General features: G+C 30.1%; 5 protein-coding genes across 15 annotated transcripts; 3 read left to right on the top strand and 2 right to left on the bottom strand.

The window, feature by feature from the left end:
• Window positions 1–35: 35 nt before the first annotated feature.
• Pop2 (CCR4-NOT transcription complex subunit Pop2) lies at window positions 36–6619 on the bottom strand. 7 transcript variants are annotated; one of them, XM_066736802.1, is made up of 8 exons: window positions 2780–2796; window positions 2568–2643; window positions 2324–2491; window positions 2101–2260; window positions 1902–2020; window positions 1744–1820; window positions 1316–1456; window positions 36–1244 (listed from the first exon to the last, which is right to left on the bottom strand). In XM_066736802.1, the coding sequence occupies exons 2-8, from the start codon at window positions 2620–2622 to the stop codon at window positions 1116–1118; spliced, it is 849 nt and encodes a 282-aa protein (XP_066592899.1). In that variant the 5' UTR covers window positions 2623–2643; window positions 2780–2796; the 3' UTR covers window positions 36–1115. The 7 variants fall into 7 exon arrangements, with proteins under 7 accessions (XP_066592899.1, XP_066592892.1, XP_066592895.1 ...); XM_066736798.1 differs by lacking the exons at window positions 2568–2643; window positions 2780–2796 and adding exons at window positions 5692–5786; window positions 6481–6619 and having other exon boundaries at window positions 40–1244; window positions 1744–2020; XM_066736797.1 differs by lacking the exons at window positions 2568–2643; window positions 2780–2796 and adding exons at window positions 5692–5786; window positions 5883–6003 and having other exon boundaries at window positions 40–1244; window positions 1744–2020.
• Window positions 6620–7065: 446 nt separating this feature from the next.
• LOC136779268 (uncharacterized) lies at window positions 7066–11306 on the top strand. 2 transcript variants are annotated; one of them, XM_066736780.1, is made up of 4 exons: window positions 7066–7205; window positions 7289–7813; window positions 8046–8641; window positions 8721–11306. In XM_066736780.1, the coding sequence occupies exons 2-4, from the start codon at window positions 7306–7308 to the stop codon at window positions 10614–10616; spliced, it is 3000 nt and encodes a 999-aa protein (XP_066592877.1). In that variant the 5' UTR covers window positions 7066–7205; window positions 7289–7305; the 3' UTR covers window positions 10617–11306. The 2 variants fall into 2 exon arrangements, with proteins under 2 accessions (XP_066592877.1, XP_066592878.1); XM_066736781.1 differs by lacking the exon at window positions 7066–7205 and adding an exon at window positions 7902–7941 and having other exon boundaries at window positions 7714–7813; window positions 8721–11304.
• A 303-nt stretch (window positions 11307–11609) lies between these two features.
• LOC136778827 (cilia- and flagella-associated protein 91) lies at window positions 11610–14468 on the top strand. Its single transcript, XM_066735955.1, has 8 exons — window positions 11610–11635; window positions 11743–12082; window positions 12167–12375; window positions 12466–12814; window positions 12896–13230; window positions 13601–13789; window positions 13872–14125; window positions 14213–14468. Exons 2-8 carry the CDS (start codon window positions 11842–11844, stop codon window positions 14445–14447), a joined length of 1812 nt encoding a protein of 603 aa, XP_066592052.1. The 5' UTR covers window positions 11610–11635; window positions 11743–11841; the 3' UTR covers window positions 14448–14468.
• A 629-nt stretch (window positions 14469–15097) lies between these two features.
• Window positions 15098–16877, bottom strand: pall (pallbearer). Its single transcript, XM_066736120.1, has 3 exons — window positions 16383–16877; window positions 16050–16298; window positions 15098–15974 (listed from the first exon to the last, which is right to left on the bottom strand). Exons 1-3 carry the CDS (start codon window positions 16467–16469, stop codon window positions 15228–15230), a joined length of 1083 nt encoding a protein of 360 aa, XP_066592217.1. The 5' UTR covers window positions 16470–16877; the 3' UTR covers window positions 15098–15227.
• A 3431-nt stretch (window positions 16878–20308) lies between these two features.
• On the top strand, window positions 20309–24480 carry LOC136778966 (glycoprotein 3-alpha-L-fucosyltransferase A-like). Of its 4 annotated transcripts, none has more exons than XM_066736209.1 (5): window positions 20309–20558; window positions 20664–20775; window positions 20914–22418; window positions 22480–22637; window positions 22707–24480. In XM_066736209.1, the coding sequence occupies exons 3-5, from the start codon at window positions 22239–22241 to the stop codon at window positions 23641–23643; spliced, it is 1275 nt and encodes a 424-aa protein (XP_066592306.1). In that variant the 5' UTR covers window positions 20309–20558; window positions 20664–20775; window positions 20914–22238; the 3' UTR covers window positions 23644–24480. The 4 variants fall into 4 exon arrangements, with proteins under 4 accessions (XP_066592306.1, XP_066592308.1, XP_066592305.1 ...); XM_066736211.1 differs by having other exon boundaries at window positions 20309–20775; window positions 20914–21938; window positions 22336–22418; XM_066736208.1 differs by having other exon boundaries at window positions 20309–20775.

The following is a 24480-nucleotide window of genomic DNA, read 5'->3' as shown; positions in this document are numbered from 1 at the left end:
AAATACTTCTAAAGTTCATATTCTAAATGTACCAAAAATCTGTTTTTTATTAGTCCAGGTTGATTTACAATAAACCATACTCGGTATCACGTGTTATAAACATATCACGGATTATTCTTTCTTAATAAGATACTTTGAATAAATCATAATGGAACCTTTTAATACAGCACTGCTGAGGTTGATAGAAAAACAGGATAGCTAGTAGGTATTTCTATTTCAGTTTGGTAAATTATTAATCGTATCTCTAGAATCTAGAGCTCTCAAATGTACCTACCTAATACGTATTGTATAATAAATATACATATCAACATCGACAGATACGTCTAAATCATGCACAACCGCCATAGGTTATCAAAACTGACACATTTAATGTCTTTAAAAATTATTTTTTTGTTTTTTTTTTCAAAATAATCTTTGTATAGAATTTTTAAATTTCGAACAATGAAAGAAACTAATATTGAAACTCGTGTTGTTCTCGAGAAAGATGATTACATTTCTATCTCGAGAACTTTCTAATGTTATGTATCACAGAAGAAAGTGAGACGAATGCTACATATGAAAGAATACAAAAGTTAAAATTTTTCTAATTCAGATATTTAAATCCAAATAAAATGCTGCGTACACTCCAGGAAATTAATTAGGAGATTGATTCAGTTACATTTCAGCTAGCTTCAAACTGTTACCTGATTACCTATAATGAACTATACTATCCTACAACTCGAAATTTTTAAGTTGGTACATCTCGTATAGTAAACTGGTTAAATTTAACAACTGACATTCAACTATTTTGGAAAAATATTCTCAAAGTCGTTCAAGTATGATTTGAAAGAACAAAATATTACAAATTAATAGCGAAAACGGTATACTTATCTAAAGTAGTCGAATGCCAGCTGTCAATTTAACTACTTTACTACAGTTTGCCGAAATGTGCCAACTTAAAAATTTCTAGCTATAGGATAGTATAGGTAGTCAGGTAACAATCTGAAGATAGTTGAAATGTAAACGAGTCAATTTCCCGGGGTGTACCAGCTACATGCTCGATTATGTAAAAGGAGTTTTCGTAACGTTTTATTGATAATGAAATAATGCGCTGTGATTGAGGTGAGTCTTTAACATTACGCAGACGGAGAGTTGTCTCCGTTACTATCGAGATAACCACCGGATCCATTTACAACAAACGACGTTCCCAGGCCATACAAATGGCCACAGTATTTTGCATCATCGATATTATCCTCAAAAAACATCTGTAAATTAATCGAAAATTACTTGTTTCACAATAAAACTTTTATATAATTATTTCCTCCTTTCTTCTTACCTCGCGCATTTTAAAGAAAACCATTCCTGTTAACAACGAATCAGATCCAGCTTGATGCTGTGGCCCAACTCTTTGAATTTCCAGCTGTTCCGCTACCTCTTGTAAACCCCCTTTCAAGTTTTTGCAGGATTTCATTAAGTACTAAAAATTCAGTTTATTTAAAATATGAGATCTTTAATACAAAGCAACTGAAAACTTTGCGTAGAAAATCAGTGTGTTCTGTGCTTCATAATAACTTTCTATTATTGTTGCCAAATGCAGTCAGTTAGAAAACTACTGAGTCCTCAAAATAGATTTTTTTTAATAAGGTCTCCCAAACAGTGGTATAAATTAAAAAATCAAAATAAAATTAAAATATTTATATAAAACTGTTATATAGCATAACACTGTTTTCCTACTTAGTATTTGGATCTGTAATAGTTACTTACTTTTACATCATATATAGTAGGAAAGTATATCCTTAAAAGCTCAAAGAATTCACTTTCTTCCTGTGGTAAATTTTGATCTGTAAGAAGCTTTAATAAATAGCCAAAGTCATAGCCAGAATGGAAAGATAGCCATTTTATGTTATCGACAAGAACAATACTAGAAGTCATTAGAAGTTCAGCAAAATCTAAAGGATCAATTCCTTCTTCTTCATGTTTTTTAAACTGAATGCCACTATTTTGAAGCATATCTATACTATCTTGTGCATACATATCCTCTCTACAAACATTAATTTGCAAATTAATTTAAAAGCAATCTTAAAATATTTAATGTGTTAAAGGGAAACTTCATTTGCTTACTGTAAATTGAATTTAAAATTAAATTGCCACGTTGTGCAGCTGCCTCCTGGTGTGTTTCCTGACTCATCAAGAAATGTAAGGCCAAGTTGTATTATTCTCAAAAGATCTACATTACACCTTAATAATTGATATTGATAATCAGCACTTGTTCTAAATTCTCCTGTAAATTAGACACATACAAATTACTATGAATTTATTATGTTTAAGAAAGGTTTATATTTACCTATAGGTCTTGCAACTACACCAGGAAATTCTGTATCCATAGCTATATATTGGTACTGTTGTACCACTTGACGAATTGTGCGAAACTCCTCTTCTAAGTTATGACCCCATACATCTCGTATCCCACATTCTTCATTGCTGGGCATAGTCCCCCCAACCTTCTGCTGACCTATATAAATGTATTTTAGAGTTTTTGTAAATTGTATATATTTATAGAAATTTATTCTATATTGATAAATTTGTACGTTTATATGATGAGATAAGAAACTGTTTATTCCTTACTAAATTTATCCAAAACATAATGCCATAGGTATGAAATTACTATTCAAATAAAAGAACATTAATTTTAAATTTGTATGTTAAAAATATTTAAATAAATTTTCAATGATTTTTTTAATTGGCTATGCATATTTTAATTAAAGTACTTGGCAGCTTATAACAAAAATTGGTTTCTTACTTATACTATTGGTCAAAATCTTAAATCGTTTAAAATATGAATAGAGTTGAATTGTTTTGTTGATAAAAGATTGAATGTTTTAAACAAACAAAACTTCTTAAAAATTCTCAAACCAACTACTACTCATAAAATAGCACCTTCAAGCAGTTGAATCCTCTTAACGGGAAGGCCTATACCTAGTACCGACCAAAACTCCGCGTGCGTAGGCCACTCACACCAGTCACACCACGCTCCGGCACAATTTCTGTCTCTTTTCTCCCTCCCTAGTTTTACTCATCGTCACTAGGTGGCTACTACGCGGAGCAATTTCGCTGCCGAGTTGCTGCCTACGTACTACATACGTACACTGACCGACATGTATGGCGTCCCTTGATGAATTTAGGAACCGTGTTATAGGGCCACTCATCATCAATAACTCAAGCGAAAAAGCGCGAATTAACATACATTTTGGATTGAAAAATTTTGAGTAATAAAATTTAAAGTTTTTTTTAATCAAAAATATAAGCTGAAACACATTTTTCCGTCTTAACTTATTGATGGTGAGGGACTCTATAACGCGGTTCCTAAATGCATTCAGGGACGCCATATATACCGGTCAGACGTCAGTGTATGTATATTAAGAGTAAGGTCTTCTACAGTTTTTCTCTAAGGCCGAGTCCTACCAAAGTTTAATTAATTAAATTAATATAGTACACGTAACATGAACTGTATCACTAACAACCAGTAACTACTTAAAGTAGTATAGTTCACGTAACGGATACTATACCACTTTAATTAATTATACTTTGGTAGGACTCGGCCTAACAGCGGAACATAGGATTATATTATTTAACTATAGCAATGAAGCACTTACTATGCATTATTATAATTAATAAAAGCATAGATAGTTACAATTTAATGGTTATTTTAGTTTAATTGCTTTTATTATTTATTTTAAATGTCATTTTACTCAATTAATCTCGGTTACTGCGTTTAATATTTAAATTAAATGGAAAACAGTAATTTGACTATAGTAAAATTTACTATAGTCAAATAACACGAAATCTCCTATGTTCCGCTGTTAGAGAAAAACCCTGTATACCGACATTACAGAGGAGTTCCACCTAAATCTTTGTCTTTAAGACACAGCATTATTTATTAACCGATTTTCAAATTCGCAATGATTTTGTAATGAGAAGAATATCAGCTTTGGGATAAAATAAAGAAATATTGAAAAATTAAAAGAAAATACGAAATTTAATTAATAAATATTAAAAATTAATTAAGAAAAAAATGTAAGATTTCGGTGTTTTATCCCAAAGGCGTTATTCTGCTGGTTTCAAAATGTCCACGACTTCGAAAATCGATTCACAAATAATGTTGTCTTTTGAAAATTAGTAATTTTGAATGAAACTTGTCCAAATAAACGCAATGTCGGTAAAACAAAACAGTTTTTCTAATAGCTTTTTTACCAATAAGAGGGCATTGTAAATGCCCAATTTTTAAAATAAATGCATTCAAATCTAAATACGGCATGCCCGATTTATTATTACATATATAATATATATTTGAGGATGCTCAAGCTTATGCTACAAGGAGAACAATGTCTTGTTCACAACACATTCAGCTAAAACAACAACAAAGACGCTCGGACTAAAAGTTTGGATGCAAGAAAATTTTAAATCTAACAGAGCGTTGACTGAAAAAGGACAGAAGTACTATGGCATGCGTCGCTCTAATTCTGTCATCAGCTGAGCATTCAAATCTGAGAAAATCGTATGCCTAAGCTAAAAACTAAATAGTAGCATTTACTTATATGATCTTCATTAAATTTTCTTGATTTTATTGAATATTGTTAAGATCTACTGATAGAAAAAATAGGAAACATAAAACAGTACGTTTGTCCTTTTTTAACCAATGCTCTGTTAGATTTAAACATTTCTTGCATTCAAACTTTTAGTCTGAGCGTCTTTGTTGTGGTTTTAGCTGAATGTGTTGTGAACGAGGCATCGCTCTCCTTGTAGCATAAGCTTGAGCATTCTCAAATATATTATATATCTAATAATAAATTCAGGCATGCCGTATTTAGTTTTGATTGTATTTATTTTAAAAATTGGGCATTTACAGTGCCCTCTTATGGGTAAAAATGCTATTATAGAAAAACTGTTTTATTTTACCAACATTACATCTATTTGGACAAGTTTCAATAAAAATTACTAGTTTTCAAAAGACAGCGTTATTTGTAAACCGATTTTCGATCTCGTGGGCGTTTTGAAACCAGCAGAATAATGTTTCTGGAACAAAACACAGAAATCTTTAAATTTTCTCTTAATTAATTTTCATATATTTTTTTTAATTTTGCAATATTTCTTTGCTTTATCCCAAAGCTGCTATTCTGCCGATTATAAAACCACCATGAATTTGAAAATTGGTTCATAAACAAAGCTGTTTTAAAAACTAAGATTTCAGGTGGAGCCGCTCGGTAATATCGGTATAGCATTACTCTTATATTCATTGAAAGAGCATGCCTTTCCTTGCAATGAAACTGAGAGTTCAATACTAAAAAGCTTCATTTCGCACTTCAAGATTTTTTATTAGTTGAAAATAGAACTTCTATTTGGTGCTTCTTTTGAAGAGATCTTGTAGCAAAAACATCCATAGGAATCCAAAGTTCTTTAAAGAAATTTGCATCTTTGTTCCTGTAATATGCATGTCCAATAAAAATCTAATATTTAATATTAACGTCCTCAATTCTAATCTTTTATATTATTCCAGTTTAAATGACAAATATCATACTTCTCAAGGCATATGAATTAGATTCAACCTTCTCAATTGACGCACTGTGTATAAATAGAATCTAATTCTTACATTCATGAATAAGGTATAAATTATTATGTGTCAAAAGTTTTAATATAAAATAATATTATACATACTGGTAACCGAGGGCATATGGTATGGTATTCCTGATTTAACTGGGTATACACTTCTTATAAATTCCCAGTGTCACAGTTTTGCTGCCTTCATATCACTATAAATACAAAACAAGCTTATGAATGTACACACAAGAATATCATTAAATATAATTTTTATGTTAAACATTACACATAGGAGTACTGAGTTATACTTATGAATTTCTCAAAACAATTAATTTTTAAATTTCAATATTTTCTCGTTTAACACAAAACTATTTCTGGTTGAAAGGTTATAGGTTTAGAAAAGCTTAGAACAAGGTTGCCAAGTCCGCCATCTTGAATAGTACTACGCTGCATAGTAAGTTGATTTTGCTTATACATATGTAGGAAATATAGGAATGCAATTTATGCAATCTGCAACAGTCTGCATTGGTCTGCATTATGCAGACTGCATGAAGTGGCATGTGGCATGGAGTATACAGCCAACGGAAATGCGTCAGAGAGACCAGAGAGTAGCAAGTAGACACTCGGTAATACTCGGTATAGACCTTGACCTTACTCAATGTTAACAATTTTAAATCACAGCATTACCAGGTTAAATGAACATCTAAACTTACAAAGCAGATGTATGTACAATGTATACATATATAATATTGTATACCCAACCATGACCAAATAACTGCATCAAGCTGAAGCAAGACAAAGGGGCCGGAGCCTGACAGGGGGCACTAGGACGGATAACATGGAGGGGGGATAACAGCTATCAGAAATCAGAACGAATGCTGATAGCAGATAATTCAGATAACATACTTCATTACACTCTTTAGAGCACCAAATAGCACAACACTGAATAGCACTCTGCTCAACTCTACTGCACACTTGAAGAGATAAGTCGGAAAGTCGGATATCTAGCTCCATGATAGAGCAATCGCTACCATTAATACTGTTACGCCTCAGTTGTTCTTCTGTATTGTCTCATTGTTATTTACATTAATTAATTATAATCATATTGTGAAAAACAAAAATAAAAAAGTCTTATGTGAATTAAATTACCGTATTTCAATAAATTTTTTATTAACATAACTGAACGTAGTCGAAGAAGCTGAAGCTACAGCGTTGAGAGTTGAGACTTGAGCGTATTGCAGAGTATTGCTTTGGTGTAATGCAGTTAAGTTCAGCTGTGATGACCGTAAACATTGTAATCTTAAAACCCTTTGTCTACAATCCAAGAAATCAATCCGAAAGCCTTTAGATCTGAAGCAATCTAAAGCTTTTGGGGCACACAGGAACAAAAGAGAAAAATTTCTACAAGTAAATAGCAGATTCTTATACAGAGCTCGTATAGTAAATGAAAAATTTCCGTATTTTATAAACCACCTCAGAAAACTTGATTGTGGCTATTGGTGCAAACTTAAGGAGGTCACAGCACTTCTAATAAATTTTGAGATTTATAACAACAAATCGAGAGCGACATTTTTTAGCCATAGACTTATTTTTATCCATACTTTTAACATACTAAAATTTGTGCTTCTAAGGTAATGGACCTTGGATATATACAAATACTGTAACTTTTCCAAAATATCAACCAACTTGTTAATTCTATATTATTTTTATTTAGTGTAATTGTAAGAAGAAATGGCAGCAGCATATCCAGTAATACCAAAACTAGCTGTAAGGGATAGTTTGGATGATGAAGACCTAAGTGACGTGGAAGATGAAGTGTTTATTAGGGATGGAAGAAATGGTGCATTAAAACTAGATGATGATGGAGTTAAAAGGCCACTTATGGCCCCTCGCAGGAAATCAAAAAGATCTGACACCTTTGAAAATCACAGATTTCCATACAAGATATATTTTATACCATTCTGCTATGGTTTAACTGCATTAACCATATTGATAGGATTATTAATATTATGCATATTTACTGCTAGTGTATTTCCAATGCCATTATCTATTTTAAAGAAATGGCTGTCACACAAATTAAACACTACACAAGAAACAGCAAATGTTATTCCATGTACATCTTTAAGCTCAAAAATTGTTTGGACTCAATCATTACCTAAATTTACATCTGAAGCTCCATTACGCAGTAATGATGTTAATGCTGATGGCATAAAAGATATTATTATGGGATTTAGTACAGGTAAATATAGAAGTAGTTTATACAGCTATATATGCTTTACCTTTTTTAGTTTACTTATTTTATGTGTTGGTTTCTTTATTTTTTTCAGTAGGCTGTGTATAATTTTTTTCCAAGGGTTTTGTTCAAAGGTCAGGTGAATTATATTTTTTGTTTGCTACAATACTGCCTGTGTTTAATACAAAATAAACATTAGAATTAAAATGATTTTTAAATAGATCATGATACATTTTAGGCTTAGACACCAAGGATGCACTAGATTATTTTTGTAATATATACTTTGAAGGACAAATTCCTTGCATGGGTGGAGTTTTAGCTTTGGATGGGAAAACAGGAAAGACGATATGGACACACTGGGCAGCTCATGCAATTTTCTCAATTGACTGTGGTTTGGATATTACAGATGATAAAGTAAATGATTGTATAATATCTGGACGAGGTGGAATACTTCACAGTATAAATGGAAAAGATGGTTCTAGTATATGGGAGTATCCAGTACAAGATTTACCTAGATCAAATATGCAGAGAATATTTGATGTCTATGATGCTAAATTCATAGCTGATATAAATGCTGATGGTTTTGGGGATGTTATAGCATCTCGTGCTACTCAATCAAATGGAATTCATAGTAGCGAAATATTACTAATATCTGGAAAAGATGGAACTACTTTACAAAGTGTTAATTTACCAAATACAGAGCAATTGTTTACAGTACCTCAGATATTAGTACATCCAGATGGTGAAAATATTTTTGTATTGGCTACAAGTAGTCAAGAGAAATCTGGAGGTTTATACATTATACCTCAATCAGCTATAATGCATGGAGAAATGGTAGGCAATCCTTGGTTATTTTTATGTATTGTTCTTTTTATTTCTTTAAAAAATATATAGATATTTTTTTCCTTTATAGAAATTAAAGAAGCTTCCACACAGTGCTGGAAAAGGTATATTTCTACCTCCTATTTTAGCTGACATAACGTCTGATGGGACAGAAGATATCATCTCAGCATTATTTAATTCTACCATAATAGCTTACAATGGTTTAACATTTGAATCAATATGGAACTATACTGTTCCTAATTCTGAAATTATAAGTATTCCCATACCAGGCTATTATAATGACGATAATATTCCAGATTTTATGGTAAAGCATCAAATAGGCTCAGGGTTTCCCACGTACTTTTATACAGTAGCTACAATTCTTGATGGTAAAACAGGAAAACCTTTGTTAGAGAGACCTATAGAAGATAGTTTAAGCACTCAAATGTCTGGTTTATCCATTACTGTAGATGGATTTGGAAATGATTGGTTTCTCCATTGGTCAGCAAATTGCTTGAAGTATGAAGGAAATAAAGATGAATATCAATTTTTAAAAGGAGAAAATCTTATATCTCAAACTAGAGCTGACCTTTGTAAGTTGAGATTTAACTCTAGCCTTGCTACAAAATTTTTAGCATTAAGTCAACACGTGGGACCACCAGGATTGTTGCTTTACTACTCTGAAGATTGGAAAGCATTGGAATATAATAATTCTGTAAATCCCAGAAAGGAAGCTGAAGAAAAATATATGGATGTATATGCAAATTCTGATTCAATCTCAAGTCTATATGGAAATAAGCCTTTTGTGTCTGAAAGACCATCAAAAGTTTTAAAGAATAGTCATAAAGAAATTTTTAGACAGACTGGTGATAATGAATTTTCAGGGGTAAAATCACTTGATAAAATTGACAACGATGATGTTAATATAGGCTATAAAGAAGATGCTTGGAATAATGAAAATAAATGGATAGGAGAAAACAAGCGACCTGAAAAAGATTATGGTCTCTTTTATGATGCTAATGATAATAATAATATTGATGATGCAGGAATGGACTATGTAGATCCTAATGAGATAAGGGAACAGCGAAGCAGTATTTACAATGATAATAACAGTGATTTTCTTCAAGTAAACCTCATTAACAAAAGTGTTGGTGATGTCAATGATACAATTAATCAAACTTATATCAGCAAAACTGCTGTAAATAATAGGATAAATACTGCTAACCCTAATAATCAAATGCACGTAGATTTACAAGATTTAAATGGGCCGCTTAATGTTGATAAGAACAAAGCAGTTATAAAAATTAATGGTAGAGAGCCTAAAAATTATATTGATGTTAATAATGGAAACGACAAGAATAATAATAATGGTAAAGTATTTATAAAGAAATCTGTGAAAACTGAAAAGAAGCATGTTAACAAGGAAGGACTAGAACCTAAACTGAAAATGAACTTTATTCATGATGATAAAATAAAATTACGTAAGAAAAGGATTAAAAGAAAACTGAATATTGAAGGGGATTGGGGAGGTAGGATCGATGGCTTACCGAGACAATCTCCAACTGGAATTCTTTTGCCACCTTTAAAACAATCAGCAGATAAAAATGCAATTGATTTGGTCTTCACTACGTTTTGGCTCCCTCCATCAGAAATCTCGATAATTTTAACAAAAGAAGATTTAGACTGCATTCGAAAAAAAACGGCTCAATTAAAAATCCAAAATGAAAATGAAGATGACGAAGATATTGTTAAAGAGTGTTTAATGGAACGAGGTATTAATTATGATTTATATCAGGAAACTATGGACAGAGAAAATGTAAACATAGCACTTGGGCAAATGACAATATACAGAATGAGATTGGAGTGTGTATGTCCAGAAGACATGTTGCCTAATCAGAGCTGTAAAAATATTTCGCCTGTACAGAGTTGGCCTGAGCATTTAGGAGCATCTGGCAATGGGTTTTTCAGGCCAATGCAAAAAGATTAAATTTATTAATGACCTTTCTGTATCATTATGCGTAACAGAATCCTTAGGGGGTCAATAGGTTTTAAAAAGAAAAAATATTTATATTTTCTAATTTTTGTTTAACATACCGAACGAATTATATAATTCCAACTTTCGACACATAAAGGAAAAATATTTCAACTAAATATTAACAAATTTATTTGTAAAAATACTGAAAATTGAGACATTGCAATCTGGGTTTCAGAGAAACAAGTATTATTGTGGTAGATAAAATAACTTATTGTAATATTATCTAAATTAATCAAAAACCATATGATAGTAACTGAATATAGTTCGTAATTGATCGAAGAACCTTTTTTCTTTAATTATAACTATTGAGGAGATTAATAAATTTTGTTTCTCTTTAAAATCAATGTAACCTCTTAAGAACTATTTAAATAGTATGAAAATATTATAAATATATTGAAGAATCTATATCATTTATATCATTGAAGCAATTGATAGAAAAGTATTTCAATTTATTAGATTAAATACAAAAAGAATAGCTATATATATATATATATATATATAGTTTTTAGACATGATAAATAATCGAGTGGCAGTGCTACATTTAAATTTTACATTATTTAGAAAGCAGGTTCAGTTCTTGTTTAGGTTTTGTTAAAAAATATTTATGTATATTTACCTAGAAATTTACATGTATAATAAAAACAATTAATAAATCGAAAGAAAACTACCTATTATTCAATTATAAATAAACATTTAGCATGATTATTTTTTTCAATTCTTTTGTTTTGTTAATAATCACCATCGTTCACCACAAAGCAAAAGAAAAATGTTTGCGGGAGTACCTAATATATTCCATAACGAACTAAATAACACAATAGTTTGATCAATATCGAGTAAGTTCAAGTTGAAAAAGAGACGCAAAGTTGCCTTATAGTTATATTATTTTCTGTAATTATCATTGAAATTTTATTGATAGAGTTTATAACAAATATACGTAATATCCGTATATGATTTGAGAAATTGATTTAAAAGTTGAGTGAAAAACGTTAATTATATAAGTACTATAAAAAGATTAAAGACGGTTTCTTTAAATCACACAAAATTCTAATACAATTATTCTTCTATATCTATACTGTAGGTTCTAACACTGATTTCATTACAATAATTTCGGAAATTGTGCTCTATGATAGCTCTTCAACAATTATAAAATACGATTGAAAAGTGAAATTCTGAAAAAATGAGTTGCACACAAGAAGTAATTATACATAAATCAAGTATACCCTTGTGGATGCCGAGTGCGCATAAAACGCAAATGTGTAAACAATTTGAATGCGATAATTTTGTGAAGAAAAAATTTCAAATATCTAATAATTGCTCAGTAAGTACAACTTTGCATAAAAATGTAGAGGTGCAAACAATATTTAGGGATAGCGAGACTCAAACCTCACCTTGGGATCCCCCATATAAAATAAATCCGGGTAATAATGAGTAATTAATGTATGATAAATAAACATTAAATTCATTCAAATTTAGAATGCAAAATGTGTTCTCTTTTTAAATAGGTCATAACCCAGAAGTATTGACGCTTGCAAATTTTACGTGGGATAATGGATTACCAGCTGGATTATACGAGCTTAAAGCAATTAACAGAATTAGGATGGAGAAGGCATGGGAATCAATTATTCCACTTCTTAATAAAGCTGAAAATGTAAAAGCCAGAACTACAATAATAACGGCATTAAAAATAGATGAATGGACCTTTCGTGAATCGGTAAATGCAGTTTTTGTAAAATCTTTCATAATATTTGCAATGTGCAATATTGATTCATTTTAAGATAATGCTTTACTTTTGCAATTGTAGGAGATTGCAGTAATAATGGAAACGCGAATTCAGTTGATGAATGAAATGATGCTGAAGCGTGAAACAGAGCGAAAAAAAATAATAGAATGTAAATTTAAAAACCTTAGAGATTTTCGGGAAAAGATCAAGAATGATAAAATAGATAAAGTTCGTCTTAATCTGGAGAGAGATTTGAGAAAATTGCGAAGAAAGCATGAGAATAAGCTTCGTGCGGACAAGTCACTTATGATTTCAAGCTGCTCCAAAACAAAAATTAGCAATCCCTACCGGCCTGCGACCTTGTTATTAGCTTCACGAAAATATCCTAAATTATTAATAAAAAACTCTCTAGATGAAGCTCATTTTGAATGTAAACTCTTTATGTACCTGTATAGAAAAATATCATTAAAATTATTTCTATTTTATGAAGTATTATTTTCTTATTTTACAGACGAAGAGATGAAAAAATATACTCGACATTGGATTCCGATGTTGAAGGAATTAGAAGAGAAAAAATGTCATATTAATTATTTAGGAAATTTATGCACACGAGAAATGAAGTGGAGAAGGCACAAATTACAGAACTTGCAGACGGATTTAGATTTCCTACAAAAAAAAATTCAATCAACTTCTGACGATTTGCCTACTTTAATGAAACGAACGCACAGAGAATTATTTACATTATCAACGCCCATCCGTGCTAATGCACAATGTATAAAAAATTATTTGAACGAATCATCGTTATACATTCAAAAAATAATCAAAGGAAGAGCGATTCAGTGTATGGTAATTAATAGTTTTTTATTATAATCCCACACACACTACTTATATATATATATATATTAAAGATCTGTAAAAAGAATGTAAATCTAAATCAGTCATCGTTTTCGGATAGAGATATTCACTGCAGATTATACGTTTCATACGATCGAACACTTATTTGTACCAAACATTTCATTCGAATAATATAGGTGGTGGTTTTAATGCCTTTACCTCATGGCCTCATAGTAGTCTAATAATTTTAATATTTGACTTTTAGTAATAACAATCATATTATCGTTAAAACTGCCTGTAAATGACTTTTAATTTAAATTATAAATTAATTTTGGAATAAATGTTAAGACGTTCTAAAAAAAGTACTTTTTCACTGATAAAGCTTTATGAAAAGAAAAGTAGAAACGCAAAATTAATAGAAGAATTACAATCTGGTCATGGTTTTAAAAAGTTATTTGATGAAAAAGATAACACTGAAAAATTGCAATCAGAGTATAATGATCAGATTGGCGAAGCTCTCGACTCATTTGAAGAAGCGGACGTTGGTGAATCGCTAAGCCTCTTTAGCGAGGTAAGAGAGAATATATGGTTTAAGCCATTACTATTTAAAATAGTGAAATAATTACAGTTTTAAACACATGATTATTTTAAAGAAACTAATGGAAATAGAAGAACAAAAAGCAGATGCTTTATCCGATGAAAAAAAAAGGGAATTGGAATATAATAGCCGCAGAAGGTTTGACGAAATATTTAAACAAATTATTAAAGTTAATCAAGATTCGACAGAAAATTATTTAAATAATATTATAAAAGAAGAAATAAAATGGGCTTCGATAAACGAAACTGAACAGTACATACAGAGACTGGCCAATGTAGTAGAGAAAATTACCATTGATACAGCAGAGAGGTAAATTATAATTATTACAATAATTATAAACTTTTTAGTATTTGTTTGCTATTTTACATTGATGAATGATATATTTTCTAATTGTAGCCTTACTAATTTAAATAACGAAGAAATGATTGCCGATATGATTTACAACTTTGTATTGACTGAAACTGAAAAATTTAATTTAAGGAAACACATAAAGGAGAAACAACAATATTATTTGTATCAGATACGTACAGTTATTTATGATGAATTGTTGAATCTATTAAGCAACAAATTTGACATACATCCTAATACCAGAGATTCAATTAACAAGTTACTAAAGGACACACTAATATAAGAAATATTTAAAAATTAAAAAATAATTGTATAAACTTAATTGAACTAGTAAAAGAAATTTTATTTAATGAAAAATTTCAGCTACTGTTTTATAAAAAAATACTTAAGTTTGTATGTACAATCAATGAATTCTTATAATGATTCCATGTCCTTTTAGTATCTAACAAATCTACAGTTTACCGTGGATTGCATAAGGAATTAAAAATTATTATTTTTTAAATTTATAGTATTGTATCATAAAACTGCATCTGTAAAAAGAAAATATATGTATTAAAATGTAATTAATATGATATATCAGTCACACACACACACACACCTGAATGTAATATTTAAACGTACACACAGATCAATGCTACATGTGCTTCATGAATATTTTTTATTTGTACACCTTTATAAAATTTACTTTTAAGTAAATCAATAGTGACCCAACGGCATATATATGTATGTATGTGCTTGCCGTCGAGACACTACTGTATCTCTTGATATATACTTGTACTAATATATTAAAAGTAATAAAATAGCGCATGAAGCTGTACCATAATAAAAGTAACTGTCTTACTGAAAATTTATAGGTTTATACACAAAATTAACTATTTATAAAAGATTATAATTATATATTTTTGAAACAAAGTTAAATTGAAAGTCAAAATATGAGTGAGCCATTGTAATACACAAAATAAAATTTTTACCATTTATTCAACTTAGTTTCACTAAATTATTATTACAATACGAATGTATATATATATATATATTAATTAAATTAGTATCAAGTTGTTTAACGTTAACGCGCCGTTGATGGAAATGCATCTACATTTCCGCCTAAAAGGTCGGACATAAATATTTTAAATTTCATATCTTTAGCATCATTTGGAATTTTCCTGTCAACTATAAGTTTTCTTTTTTTAGCTTGCAACTCTTTATTTGGTAGAGACTCAGTGTCTCGAGATGAAACTATATCAATATGTTTTCTTTTACAACTTTCCATTGTATCAGGCTTTTGTATAGGTTTTTGTGATTCTTCTCTAGCCCGGCTAACTTCAGCTGTTAAATCAACCATTTTCTGCTCCCATTCCTCAAGATGCTTCTTCATTTCTCCTAATTGTGTATCTTGATCATGTATTTTTTTGGCTTGTTCTTGTAATTTTAAATTTTGTAAACGTATTTGAAAACCCTGTCTTTTCATTCTTAATTTCATTTTAGTGATTTGGCTTTTAACTGTCATAACAGTTATCTTGTTCTTTCTTGTACGATTATAAATCTTTTTAAATGTTTGATTTAATGTATTTGAGCCAAATCTAGATGGTAGATGATGTGAAATCATCAAGCTGCCTCCTGGTAGTTCATACGAGCCTACATTACCAACAACCGATGTACATATGCTATGCCTTAAATCAGGTAAAATTTTTTCATCAAAGTGTTCCATAGCCATGCTACTAATATCTCTAAGTTCTTGAAGTATCTCATGTGGCCGAGGGGGTGTTTTGGAATCACGAATCAATCTTAATACCCGAAAAATCTCATCAATCACCTGTAATTGCATTTAATAAATACTTGATGCAACATAATAAAAAAATATTTTATCACAATTTCTCCATTTTTATACCTTGCCAGGAATGAAGCAGCAAAGATTTAAATCAACATATTTAATAAATGTCATTGACAGCATAGATATACGTGTTTCTATAGCTGTAAGTATGTCACAATGACGAGCCAATGGGTGACTTCTTCTTTCCGATTCTCTTCTTGGTAGTTGACTTTTAACTGCATGCAAGCATTGTGCATGATATTTTTCCATTAAGTTAAAACCACGGTTAAGCAGTTTTTTACATATTCTGTCAAACTGCTTACAGACCTAAAAATTTCATAACCCAGTAAAATTTTTAGTAAATAAACACAAAAATGTTAACACACCACTTAAATTAAGTATAAAACTTACAATTCTATATTTAGATATTTCATCATATGTGAGATTAGATAAAATTGTTTCTAACACAATATCGGGTAAATCAATTAATTGCAACATTTTATTGTTTCTTCCTAAGTATTTGAATTAATTTTAACTGCCAATAATTAATCTTATAATGCTTGAAACTTCTCTAATGAATACGTTTTGTAAATGCATACGTGATACGTAACATACATCCACTAAATTTTAGTAAAAGCAATATTCTGTACAAGAAAGGAGTGCTATCATGAGAAAAGGAAGTTGAAAGCTCAATGTAAATATTTTTAAAAATTGACCATGAATTGACACCAGCATACTCGCGAAATAGTACATATATATACATACATATATGTATATGTATATCTCTCTTCTAGCTAATCTAGCTTTTCTTTTCCACTTCTCCCTCTTCTAGGATTTCTAGGCAGAACGTTCTAAAATGAGCTTAAACTAACCAGTTCATTTCTTGCGCGCGCCGCGCACCCACGCGCACCGTAACGTCACACACACAAACATTCACTGGTCCAGTCATGGTCCAGTCCGTCCAGTCATTGGACTCATTGGGGGTCAATGGGGGTATCCAGAAGTATACCACTCTGCACTCAGTGAGCGGTCACTGAGCAACCGCATTTAATTGGTCGTAGGGTCTTTTCCTAACAGCGGAGCATAGGAGATTCGTGTTAGTTGACTATAGCACTCGGAATGATCGAATCTGAGAGCACTGATTGGTCAATATTACATAGTACCAACAGATAATAAGCCGTTACCAATAGTTGGATACAAAAAATGAGATTCATCCGCCATATTGGTGTGGAGAATGTTTACATGCTGATCGTAGCAGAAAGAGGTGTAAAATGGAAAAATGTCAAATGTTATCGTTACTAAAGTAAAAATTGAATACTTTGAATGAAAATGAAGAATATTCGTACTTTCCATTCATTATTTTCAATTTTTACTTTAGTAACCTTACCATTTGACATTTCTCCATTTTACACCTCTTTCTGCTAGGATTAGCATGTATGTAAACATTCTCCACACCAATATGGCGGATGAATCTCATTTTTTGTATCCAACTATTGGTAACGGCCTATTATATGTTGGCACTACGCAATATTGACCAATCAGCGCTCTCAGATTCGATCATTCCGAGTGCTATAGTCAACTAACACGAATCTCCTATGCTCCGCTGTTAGGAAAAGACCCTTTAGGCTGCCTTCACATGCGGTGTAAGATATGTACGGCGTAACGCCAGCACGGCCAGCACGGTAGAGGGTAAAGTGCCATAATATTTTCCTATAGCAAATTTAAGGAACTTTGGGTGAGTAGTTTATATTATGCAGCACATGCCCTCTACCGTCTCATCAACTATAAAATAATATGATATAGTAATGTTCATCCTTCCTTAAACATTTATGTACTGTATGAGGTTAATTTGGAGATTATGAAATCATATATTTTTTCTTTCAGTTACAAAATGTTGACTGTATAATAGTTTTGAAATGCAAACTATTCTTATTTTTTATTGAAATTAAATAAAACTTATTCAGAAAACATACAAACACATTTTGATTATGCATGTCTACACAATTTAGTGGATACATTGACGTGTTTAATATTATCCTTTACTAAGGAGCGAACTCATAAATAGGTAAAACTTGTATGCATGTTTAAACAAATATTTGTATTCCTTTTTTAGTGTTTCTTCGTCTTCAATAAAATAATTTCTTTTTCATAAATTACGTAATGCTTTACTATTATTTTTTATGATACCATATAATCGTTTACAAATTCCCCTTTTCATATTACACAATTTTAATGTTTTCTACACTAAAGCTGAAGATATTTTTGATGAAGAATAATAGTTATAGCCTTTCTAAACACTCGCCTTTGAGAACCTTATAATTTCAGCATCACTTATCTACACCCAGATTTTAACAGTCTAATCTCACTAGTGTTATAGCTGTTACTTATTGTATTTTAAAGTTGCTTTTTATATTCCTCTTTTTTATAATATGAAAAGTAATTAATACACTTTATTTTAATAAATATTTACACAGACGTGCCAAATCTCATTTTCCTCATTTTTAAAAATGGTCGGAGACGATTCTTGTTGATCTTATTGTGTTGTAAACGAACCTGATTTTGAAATTACTCCAGTACATCAGATTTTTTTTTAATTTTTAGCTTAAATAGTACAAAATGGCTTTTTTCGCCATTTTCATTATTTTACTTCAGAGAACGAATTTTGTTTAAATTCCACAATTAAACCATATAGTATTATTCGTTAGCTTTAAAATCCATTTTCAAAACTTATTATACTAGCAGGATGCGATGCAATAGTGGTAATTTACAAAAAGAAAATTTGTTCTCTAAAATAAAAATCATAAACTGAGGAAAACAGCCGTTTTTCAGCCATTTAACTGATATTTCAAAACACCTGATGTGATAGAGAAATTTCAAAGCCACATTCATATTCAGTAAAAAAAATGGAAGAATTGCCCCCCCCCCCCCCTCCTTCCCGTCCATTCTTGAAACTGAGAAAATTCAATTTTCCAGGTCTGTGTTATTGTTGAAGATATAAAGTCGTAGCAAACTATACATATTACAATAATAGCATAGATACCACACATGCTACCATAGGAGTTGTTGAATTGTTCTCATCTTTTCACACCGTTCAGAAAATACTTGTGAAATTTCCTTTATGGCTGCTGGTAAAAATTCCTCCATTTCCTTATCTCATTCTTGTATGACAATTCCAAATATTTTCTTCTTTTATATATAAGTTGAACTTCCTGTAATCATTAAACACGGTATGAGGATCTTAATTGCAGCTTCGAAACTCGACATATAATAATAATATGAAAAATACATTAGAATATTACAAATAATATCAAATCAACAGACCTATTAAAGACACTATCTCAACTAGACCTAAGACTGTATGATGAAATTTTTCTAATTAAATAGTCAAGAGTACTTTTTTTCGATATGTAAAGTATTAGTGTTAATCAAGCATATAAACACAATATATAACATGCTATTGTTAGACAATATGTCAAAAATTACTAAGTTGATCTTTCACTCTTTGTCGAAGGGTATGGAAATTATTCTGTGGGAGATTTCCATTCTATGTAAACTTCAGATCAATAAAAAATTGAAGATGGCTTACAATAAATAAATGATTAAATCTGTAAAATAAACAAATTACATCCACAAAGCATACAAAAGATTTATTCTTGAATATGCACTTATTATATACAAAAGATATACTTATCTAAAAGTATTTTTATTATATTCTTTGTGCATATGCCATATGGCATCAATATGTATAGTGAATGACAGGCCATTTCTCTTTGGTTTTCTTACAGAGATGGTTATTATACTTTTAATTCTTTTATGCCTCAAACTTTCTATATTACTTATTATAATCTTTTAATTTCAGCTGTAAGTATCAATGCACACACATTTACATGAAAACATTTTTGGATTACTTGTGTTCGTAAGTTTCTTCTACTCGCACGCATGCGCACAAAATACATTATAATATAGTCTACTCATCGAAAGCTCCATCCCTAGAAAGTAACTATAAAATTTTATGGCACTTTACCCTCTACCGGCCAGCACCCAGCAGCATGCTTGCGTATTATCGCGAAAATGATTTGATTGGTTAATACGTTTTAGCGTAAGTTACGTTTACGCACCTTACACCGCATGTGAAAGCAGCCTTAGGGTGAGATTCACCAAGTCCGGCTTGAAGGCTAGCCGGGCTAATATGGTATACTTTCGGACTAAAGTAGTACAGTTACCGTTACATGAACTGTATGAGTTTAGCCCGGCTATCCCCAAGCCGGACTTGGTGAATCTCACCCTTATGTATGCCGGTCATGTAGTAATGTACATATACATATGTACTACCATTACTGAGTGAGACCACTGGACTCACTGGAGAGTGGAGACCACTGACTGCCACTGACCACCACTGACCAGCTGACGCTGAGCTGAGCCCATGCTAGACCATTACCATTACACAGATATTACAATATTTACAATTGCAGTTTACAATTTACTCTAGTGAAAAAACTTAGATTTTTGGCACTTCTGTGAACAGTAAGAGGGAAAGGATATTTTTTGTATATTATGTGCATCCTGTGCATCTATGGGTTTTAAGAGGTTTATCAATTTATACACTAATTTAATATATATAGGTTATGAGTGGTAATTTATGATTGTAAAAATACCTATTTCAACTTTAAAAAATGTGGTTTGATCCAACAGAGCCAAACAATGTTAAACCGGACCCATACAAAGTTACAAAACTCTATAATAGATATGTAAGAATTTTATTCTTACCTGTAGCAGGACTGGTTTTTGGTAGTTTATATTTGGTGTAGGTAATTTATTATATCTAAATAAGTTTATGTGTGCACTTTTTAGATAATATAATTCACATTTTCTATAGAATATTAATATTATAAGTTATTAATTTAGCAATAAGTTTTTAAAGATTTTACTTTTTGTTTCATAGGAGTAATTATTTATATCCTGATGAAGAAACTTGTCGTCAGCACATGAAACTTACGAGAGAAAGAAAAGCAGAATTTCAAAGAAGTATGCGATATATTGGCTTGAATATGAATATGAATCAGTTTAACCTTTACATGAGACTAAGACAAAAGCTATTTGGAGCATTCAATGAAGAAGAGCTAGAAACAAAAATCATACCTCCTATTGAAGAGCTTAAAAAATAGTTAAATTTTACTTATGTAGAATAAAAGTTTAGTCAAATGCAATATAGGTTTGCAATTAATAAGAAAAGTAAAGCTGAAAATAAATTATTTTTGACAACAATTAGTTACTTAACATGTATAACAAATGGTAACCATTAAAAAAATCTTATACTTGCTGTTATATTTTTTTAATTTAAATCTTATAAATAAAGAACTAAATACAATGATGTTTTATTAAAAGCTTTGATTTATGGTAATTTTTGAATTACTGAAGTTTAGAATTTAATGATTTAACTTGTATAGAAACATTATTTAAAATTTCAAAGTTTTCATAGTTGTATAATATTATTAAAAATAATTTTTTTACAGAAGTCATAGCATTTTCAACTCAATTGATCAGTATTTCATGTGTATCAGTTTTTTACTATTGCAGATAATACTATGAGCTTATCTTTACCAGACTTTTTAGTTCTAGTAAGGGTAACAAAGATTTAGAATTGCAACAAAAATAGTACTAAATAATAATTTAAGCATGATTAAAATTTAATTAATTGAAATGCAAATAAGAGCTACATTGTACACAATATTTTAAAAATAATTTGTATAAATGAAAGAAAATAATTATCTATTATAATTTATTCTAATCAAGCTCTATCAGCAAAATATACAATTGTAGTATATGCTAGCTGTTGTCTATTTATATAAGTTCAATCAATAATATTTTAAAATAACAAGTTTAGCATGTCTAAAAGGTAAGTTTAAATTAAGGATAACGCGTGTGTTATAAAAAATGTTGACGATTTTGTTATGTCAACAAACTTGAGTAAGAATTAATATTTACCAGATAAAGATTTTCATATGTAAAAGTCTTCGTAAAAAATTGTTAACATAGTATTTTAAACATTGATGAAACAAATGCTGGAGAAAGAATTGTCATAGTTGGTTGCACATGGTTAGCCAAGAGAATCGAGATCGACTACAATAAGTTTTCTGTCAGTAATGCTATATCTAGTTTTTTATTTTTGGCGTTCTATCTTATTGCATCAATAAAGCAAAAGAAAATTTTCAGTATTTAATTTTTTTTTAACTTTCATTGTTAATTATAACTAAGAAGCTTTTAAACATGTTTCAGAGAAAAAAATTCGAAATATTAATCTTGTTTCTTAGCTTAGGTTTTATAAGTGTTTATTTTCTCATATCAATATATTCTATTACTTTAGTTATTAGGAATACAAACTCCAAATCTGCTTTACCTAAAAACATACCAATGCATCTTCAAAAGAAAAATTTTTCTATGAATGCAGTAAGTTTCTTTATAGCTCACATTTTTGAAATTTGAATATGCAACAGTTTTTCTTATTTAGATAAATACTATGAGTGTATTAGGCCAATGGCTGTTATCAGGTCAACCTAATACTCCTCCAGAACTTGTTAGAATAAAAAGAAGTCCATATTTAATATTAATATGGAAATATGGTCATTATCTTGAACAAAGGCATATAAAACACTATTCAAGTACTACGTAAGTCTCTTTAATGTAAAATTAAATTATTTATTAATAATATAAATCTTTTTATAAAATGTCCATCAGGTATTCTTCATGGGAAAACTGCACTATGAGTAATTGCATACTTAGCTATAAGTCTGAAGATCTTCCAAAGGCTGATGCTGTACTTTTTCATATGCATAGAATGAGAGGTATAGCAGATCTGCCAAAGAGAACCAGAAGAAATCAAATATGGATATTTTTGAGCGATGAATCGCCAATGCATACATTCTTATATAATAAACAAAACTTATCTGACTATAATGGATTATTCAACTGGTCTATGACCTATAGATTCAACAGCGATATACCAGTACCATATGGTAGAACAGTTCTAAATTCATTATCTGGTTCTTCGCAAAATTTTGAACTACAATTAGACAAAATAAAATTGAAAAATAAGCTAGTTGCCATTATGGGCAGTAATTGCGCTACAAATAATGGAAGGTGGAGTTATGTAAAAGAATTAAAAAAACTGTTGAAAACAGACCTTGACATTTATGGAAGTTGCTTAAATGGCAATAAAATGGCTTGTCCTGGACATTTTACTCAAGATTGTCCTGCTCTTAATAATTATAAATTCTATTTAGCATTTGAGAACTCAAATTGTAAAGAATATCTAACAGAAAAAGTATTTTGGAACAGCTATCATAAGCTTTCAGTTCCTATAATTATGGGTCCACCCAAAGAGGATTGTAAACGATTATTACCTCCAAACTCCTACCTCCACATTGATGATTTTGCTAATCCTTCTGCATTAGCTGATTATATAAAGTATTTAAATATAAGCTTTAATAAATACATAGAATATCATGAATGGCGATCTTATTATAAAGTTATTAATGAACATGGCTATTTTGGTAGTAAATCTAAACATTATTGTAGAATATGTGAAGCTTTAAACTATAATAAGCCTGTTGTTAAGTGGTACAAAAATATTGCAAACTTTTGGAATAAAGATAAAGACTGTATTTTAAATTAATAAATCAATCAACTTTACAGTGTTAATGTAATTACTATTTATTTTAATATCGCAATATTGTGAATAAATGTTTTTTTATATATGCATACTATTACACAAATAATATAATAAATAAAAGGCCAAGTATAGATCAGTATATGATTGCTATATAAAATTGGATAAAAATATTTAATAATTTGTCATTATTGCAACAAAAAATAATACAAAGATTTTTTTCACTTTTAAGAAATATTTATTAGAAGATGTGGATACTCTTGCAATTATTTTGCTGTTATTTCTTAAATAAGCAGTAGGAATGAAATTTGCATAGCTACGATAACGAAAAATTACTTGATTATATTTGATGAACATTGAAAATTATAAAAAAAGATATATTAATAGATTTGATGGATATACAATCTAATACTCTTGGCTAATCTTCAAAAATACAAAGAATATTTTAACCTTTGATTAAAAAACGTTTCATAATTACTTTGAAACTAAAGTTAGATGCGCAATACGGTGGGTTTATATTATACCTGTTAAAGATACCATGTTTAAAAAATGGATTTCCAAACTGCATAGAGGTGATACTGCAGATAGTGGTGCATACTTTAACACACCTTATATGTAGATAAAATAGTACATACATTAGGTGAAAATGTGGAGTACTACATACACTGTAGATGTGCACGGAGTAAATTAGTATGTAACATTTCATTTAAAGTCAAGGTTGACATTTCTGTAATTCTTTAAACAGGTCTTTACGGCGCCCCTCCTAGCGGCCGGCATGGGCCATGGCCGGCAACAACAAACTTTAAGCAAAAATTCAGTAAATAAAAAATGGACATATCTCAC

Source organism: Prorops nasuta, unplaced genomic scaffold (assembly GCF_024137725.1).
Source record: "Prorops nasuta isolate Cenicafe-Biocafe unplaced genomic scaffold, Cenicafe_Pnas_1.2 PNAS00015, whole genome shotgun sequence".
NCBI lineage: Eukaryota > Metazoa > Arthropoda > Insecta > Hymenoptera > Bethylidae > Prorops > Prorops nasuta.
The sequence above is the reverse complement of the archived record's forward strand: the minus strand, read 5'-3'. Positions and strand labels throughout refer to the sequence as shown.

Excerpts from the sequence above, each read along its gene's own strand:
- LOC136779268 (XM_066736780.1), top strand. The coding sequence starts at position 7,306 with ATGGCAGCAGCATATCCAGTAATACCAAAACTAGCTGTAAGGGATAGT. Across the intron at positions 7,814-8,045 it reads TATTATGGGATTTAGTACAG|GCTTAGACACCAAGGATGCA; the intron begins GTAAATATAGAA and ends GATACATTTTAG. Across the intron at positions 8,642-8,720 it reads CTATAATGCATGGAGAAATG|AAATTAAAGAAGCTTCCACA; the intron begins GTAGGCAATCCT and ends TTTCCTTTATAG.
- pall (XM_066736120.1), bottom strand. The coding sequence starts at position 16,469 with ATGTTGCAATTAATTGATTTACCCGATATTGTGTTAGAAACAATTTTA. Across the intron at positions 16,299-16,382 it reads AAATATCTAAATATAGAATT|GTCTGTAAGCAGTTTGACAG; the intron begins GTAAGTTTTATA and ends TGAAATTTTTAG. Across the intron at positions 15,975-16,049 it reads GCTGCTTCATTCCTGGCAAG|GTGATTGATGAGATTTTTCG; the intron begins GTATAAAAATGG and ends ATGCAATTACAG.
- LOC136778827 (XM_066735955.1), top strand. The coding sequence starts at position 11,842 with ATGAGTTGCACACAAGAAGTAATTATACATAAATCAAGTATACCCTTG. Across the intron at positions 12,815-12,895 it reads AGATGAAGCTCATTTTGAAT|ACGAAGAGATGAAAAAATAT; the intron begins GTAAACTCTTTA and ends CTTATTTTACAG. Across the intron at positions 13,231-13,600 it reads GAAGAGCGATTCAGTGTATG|CTTTATGAAAAGAAAAGTAG; the intron begins GTAATTAATAGT and ends TCACTGATAAAG.
- LOC136778966 (XM_066736209.1), top strand. The coding sequence starts at position 22,239 with ATGTTTCAGAGAAAAAAATTCGAAATATTAATCTTGTTTCTTAGCTTA. Across the intron at positions 22,419-22,479 it reads AAAATTTTTCTATGAATGCA|ATAAATACTATGAGTGTATT; the intron begins GTAAGTTTCTTT and ends TTTCTTATTTAG. Across the intron at positions 22,638-22,706 it reads AAACACTATTCAAGTACTAC|GTATTCTTCATGGGAAAACT; the intron begins GTAAGTCTCTTT and ends AATGTCCATCAG.
- Pop2 (XM_066736795.1), bottom strand. The coding sequence starts at position 2,622 with ATGTTTTGGATAAATTTAGTAAGGAATAAACAGTTTCTTATCTCATCA. Across the intron at positions 1,457-1,743 it reads CTACTATATATGATGTAAAA|TACTTAATGAAATCCTGCAA; the intron begins GTAAGTAACTAT and ends CTGAATTTTTAG. Across the intron at positions 1,245-1,315 it reads TTTTCTTTAAAATGCGCGAG|ATGTTTTTTGAGGATAATAT; the intron begins GTAAGAAGAAAG and ends ATTAATTTACAG.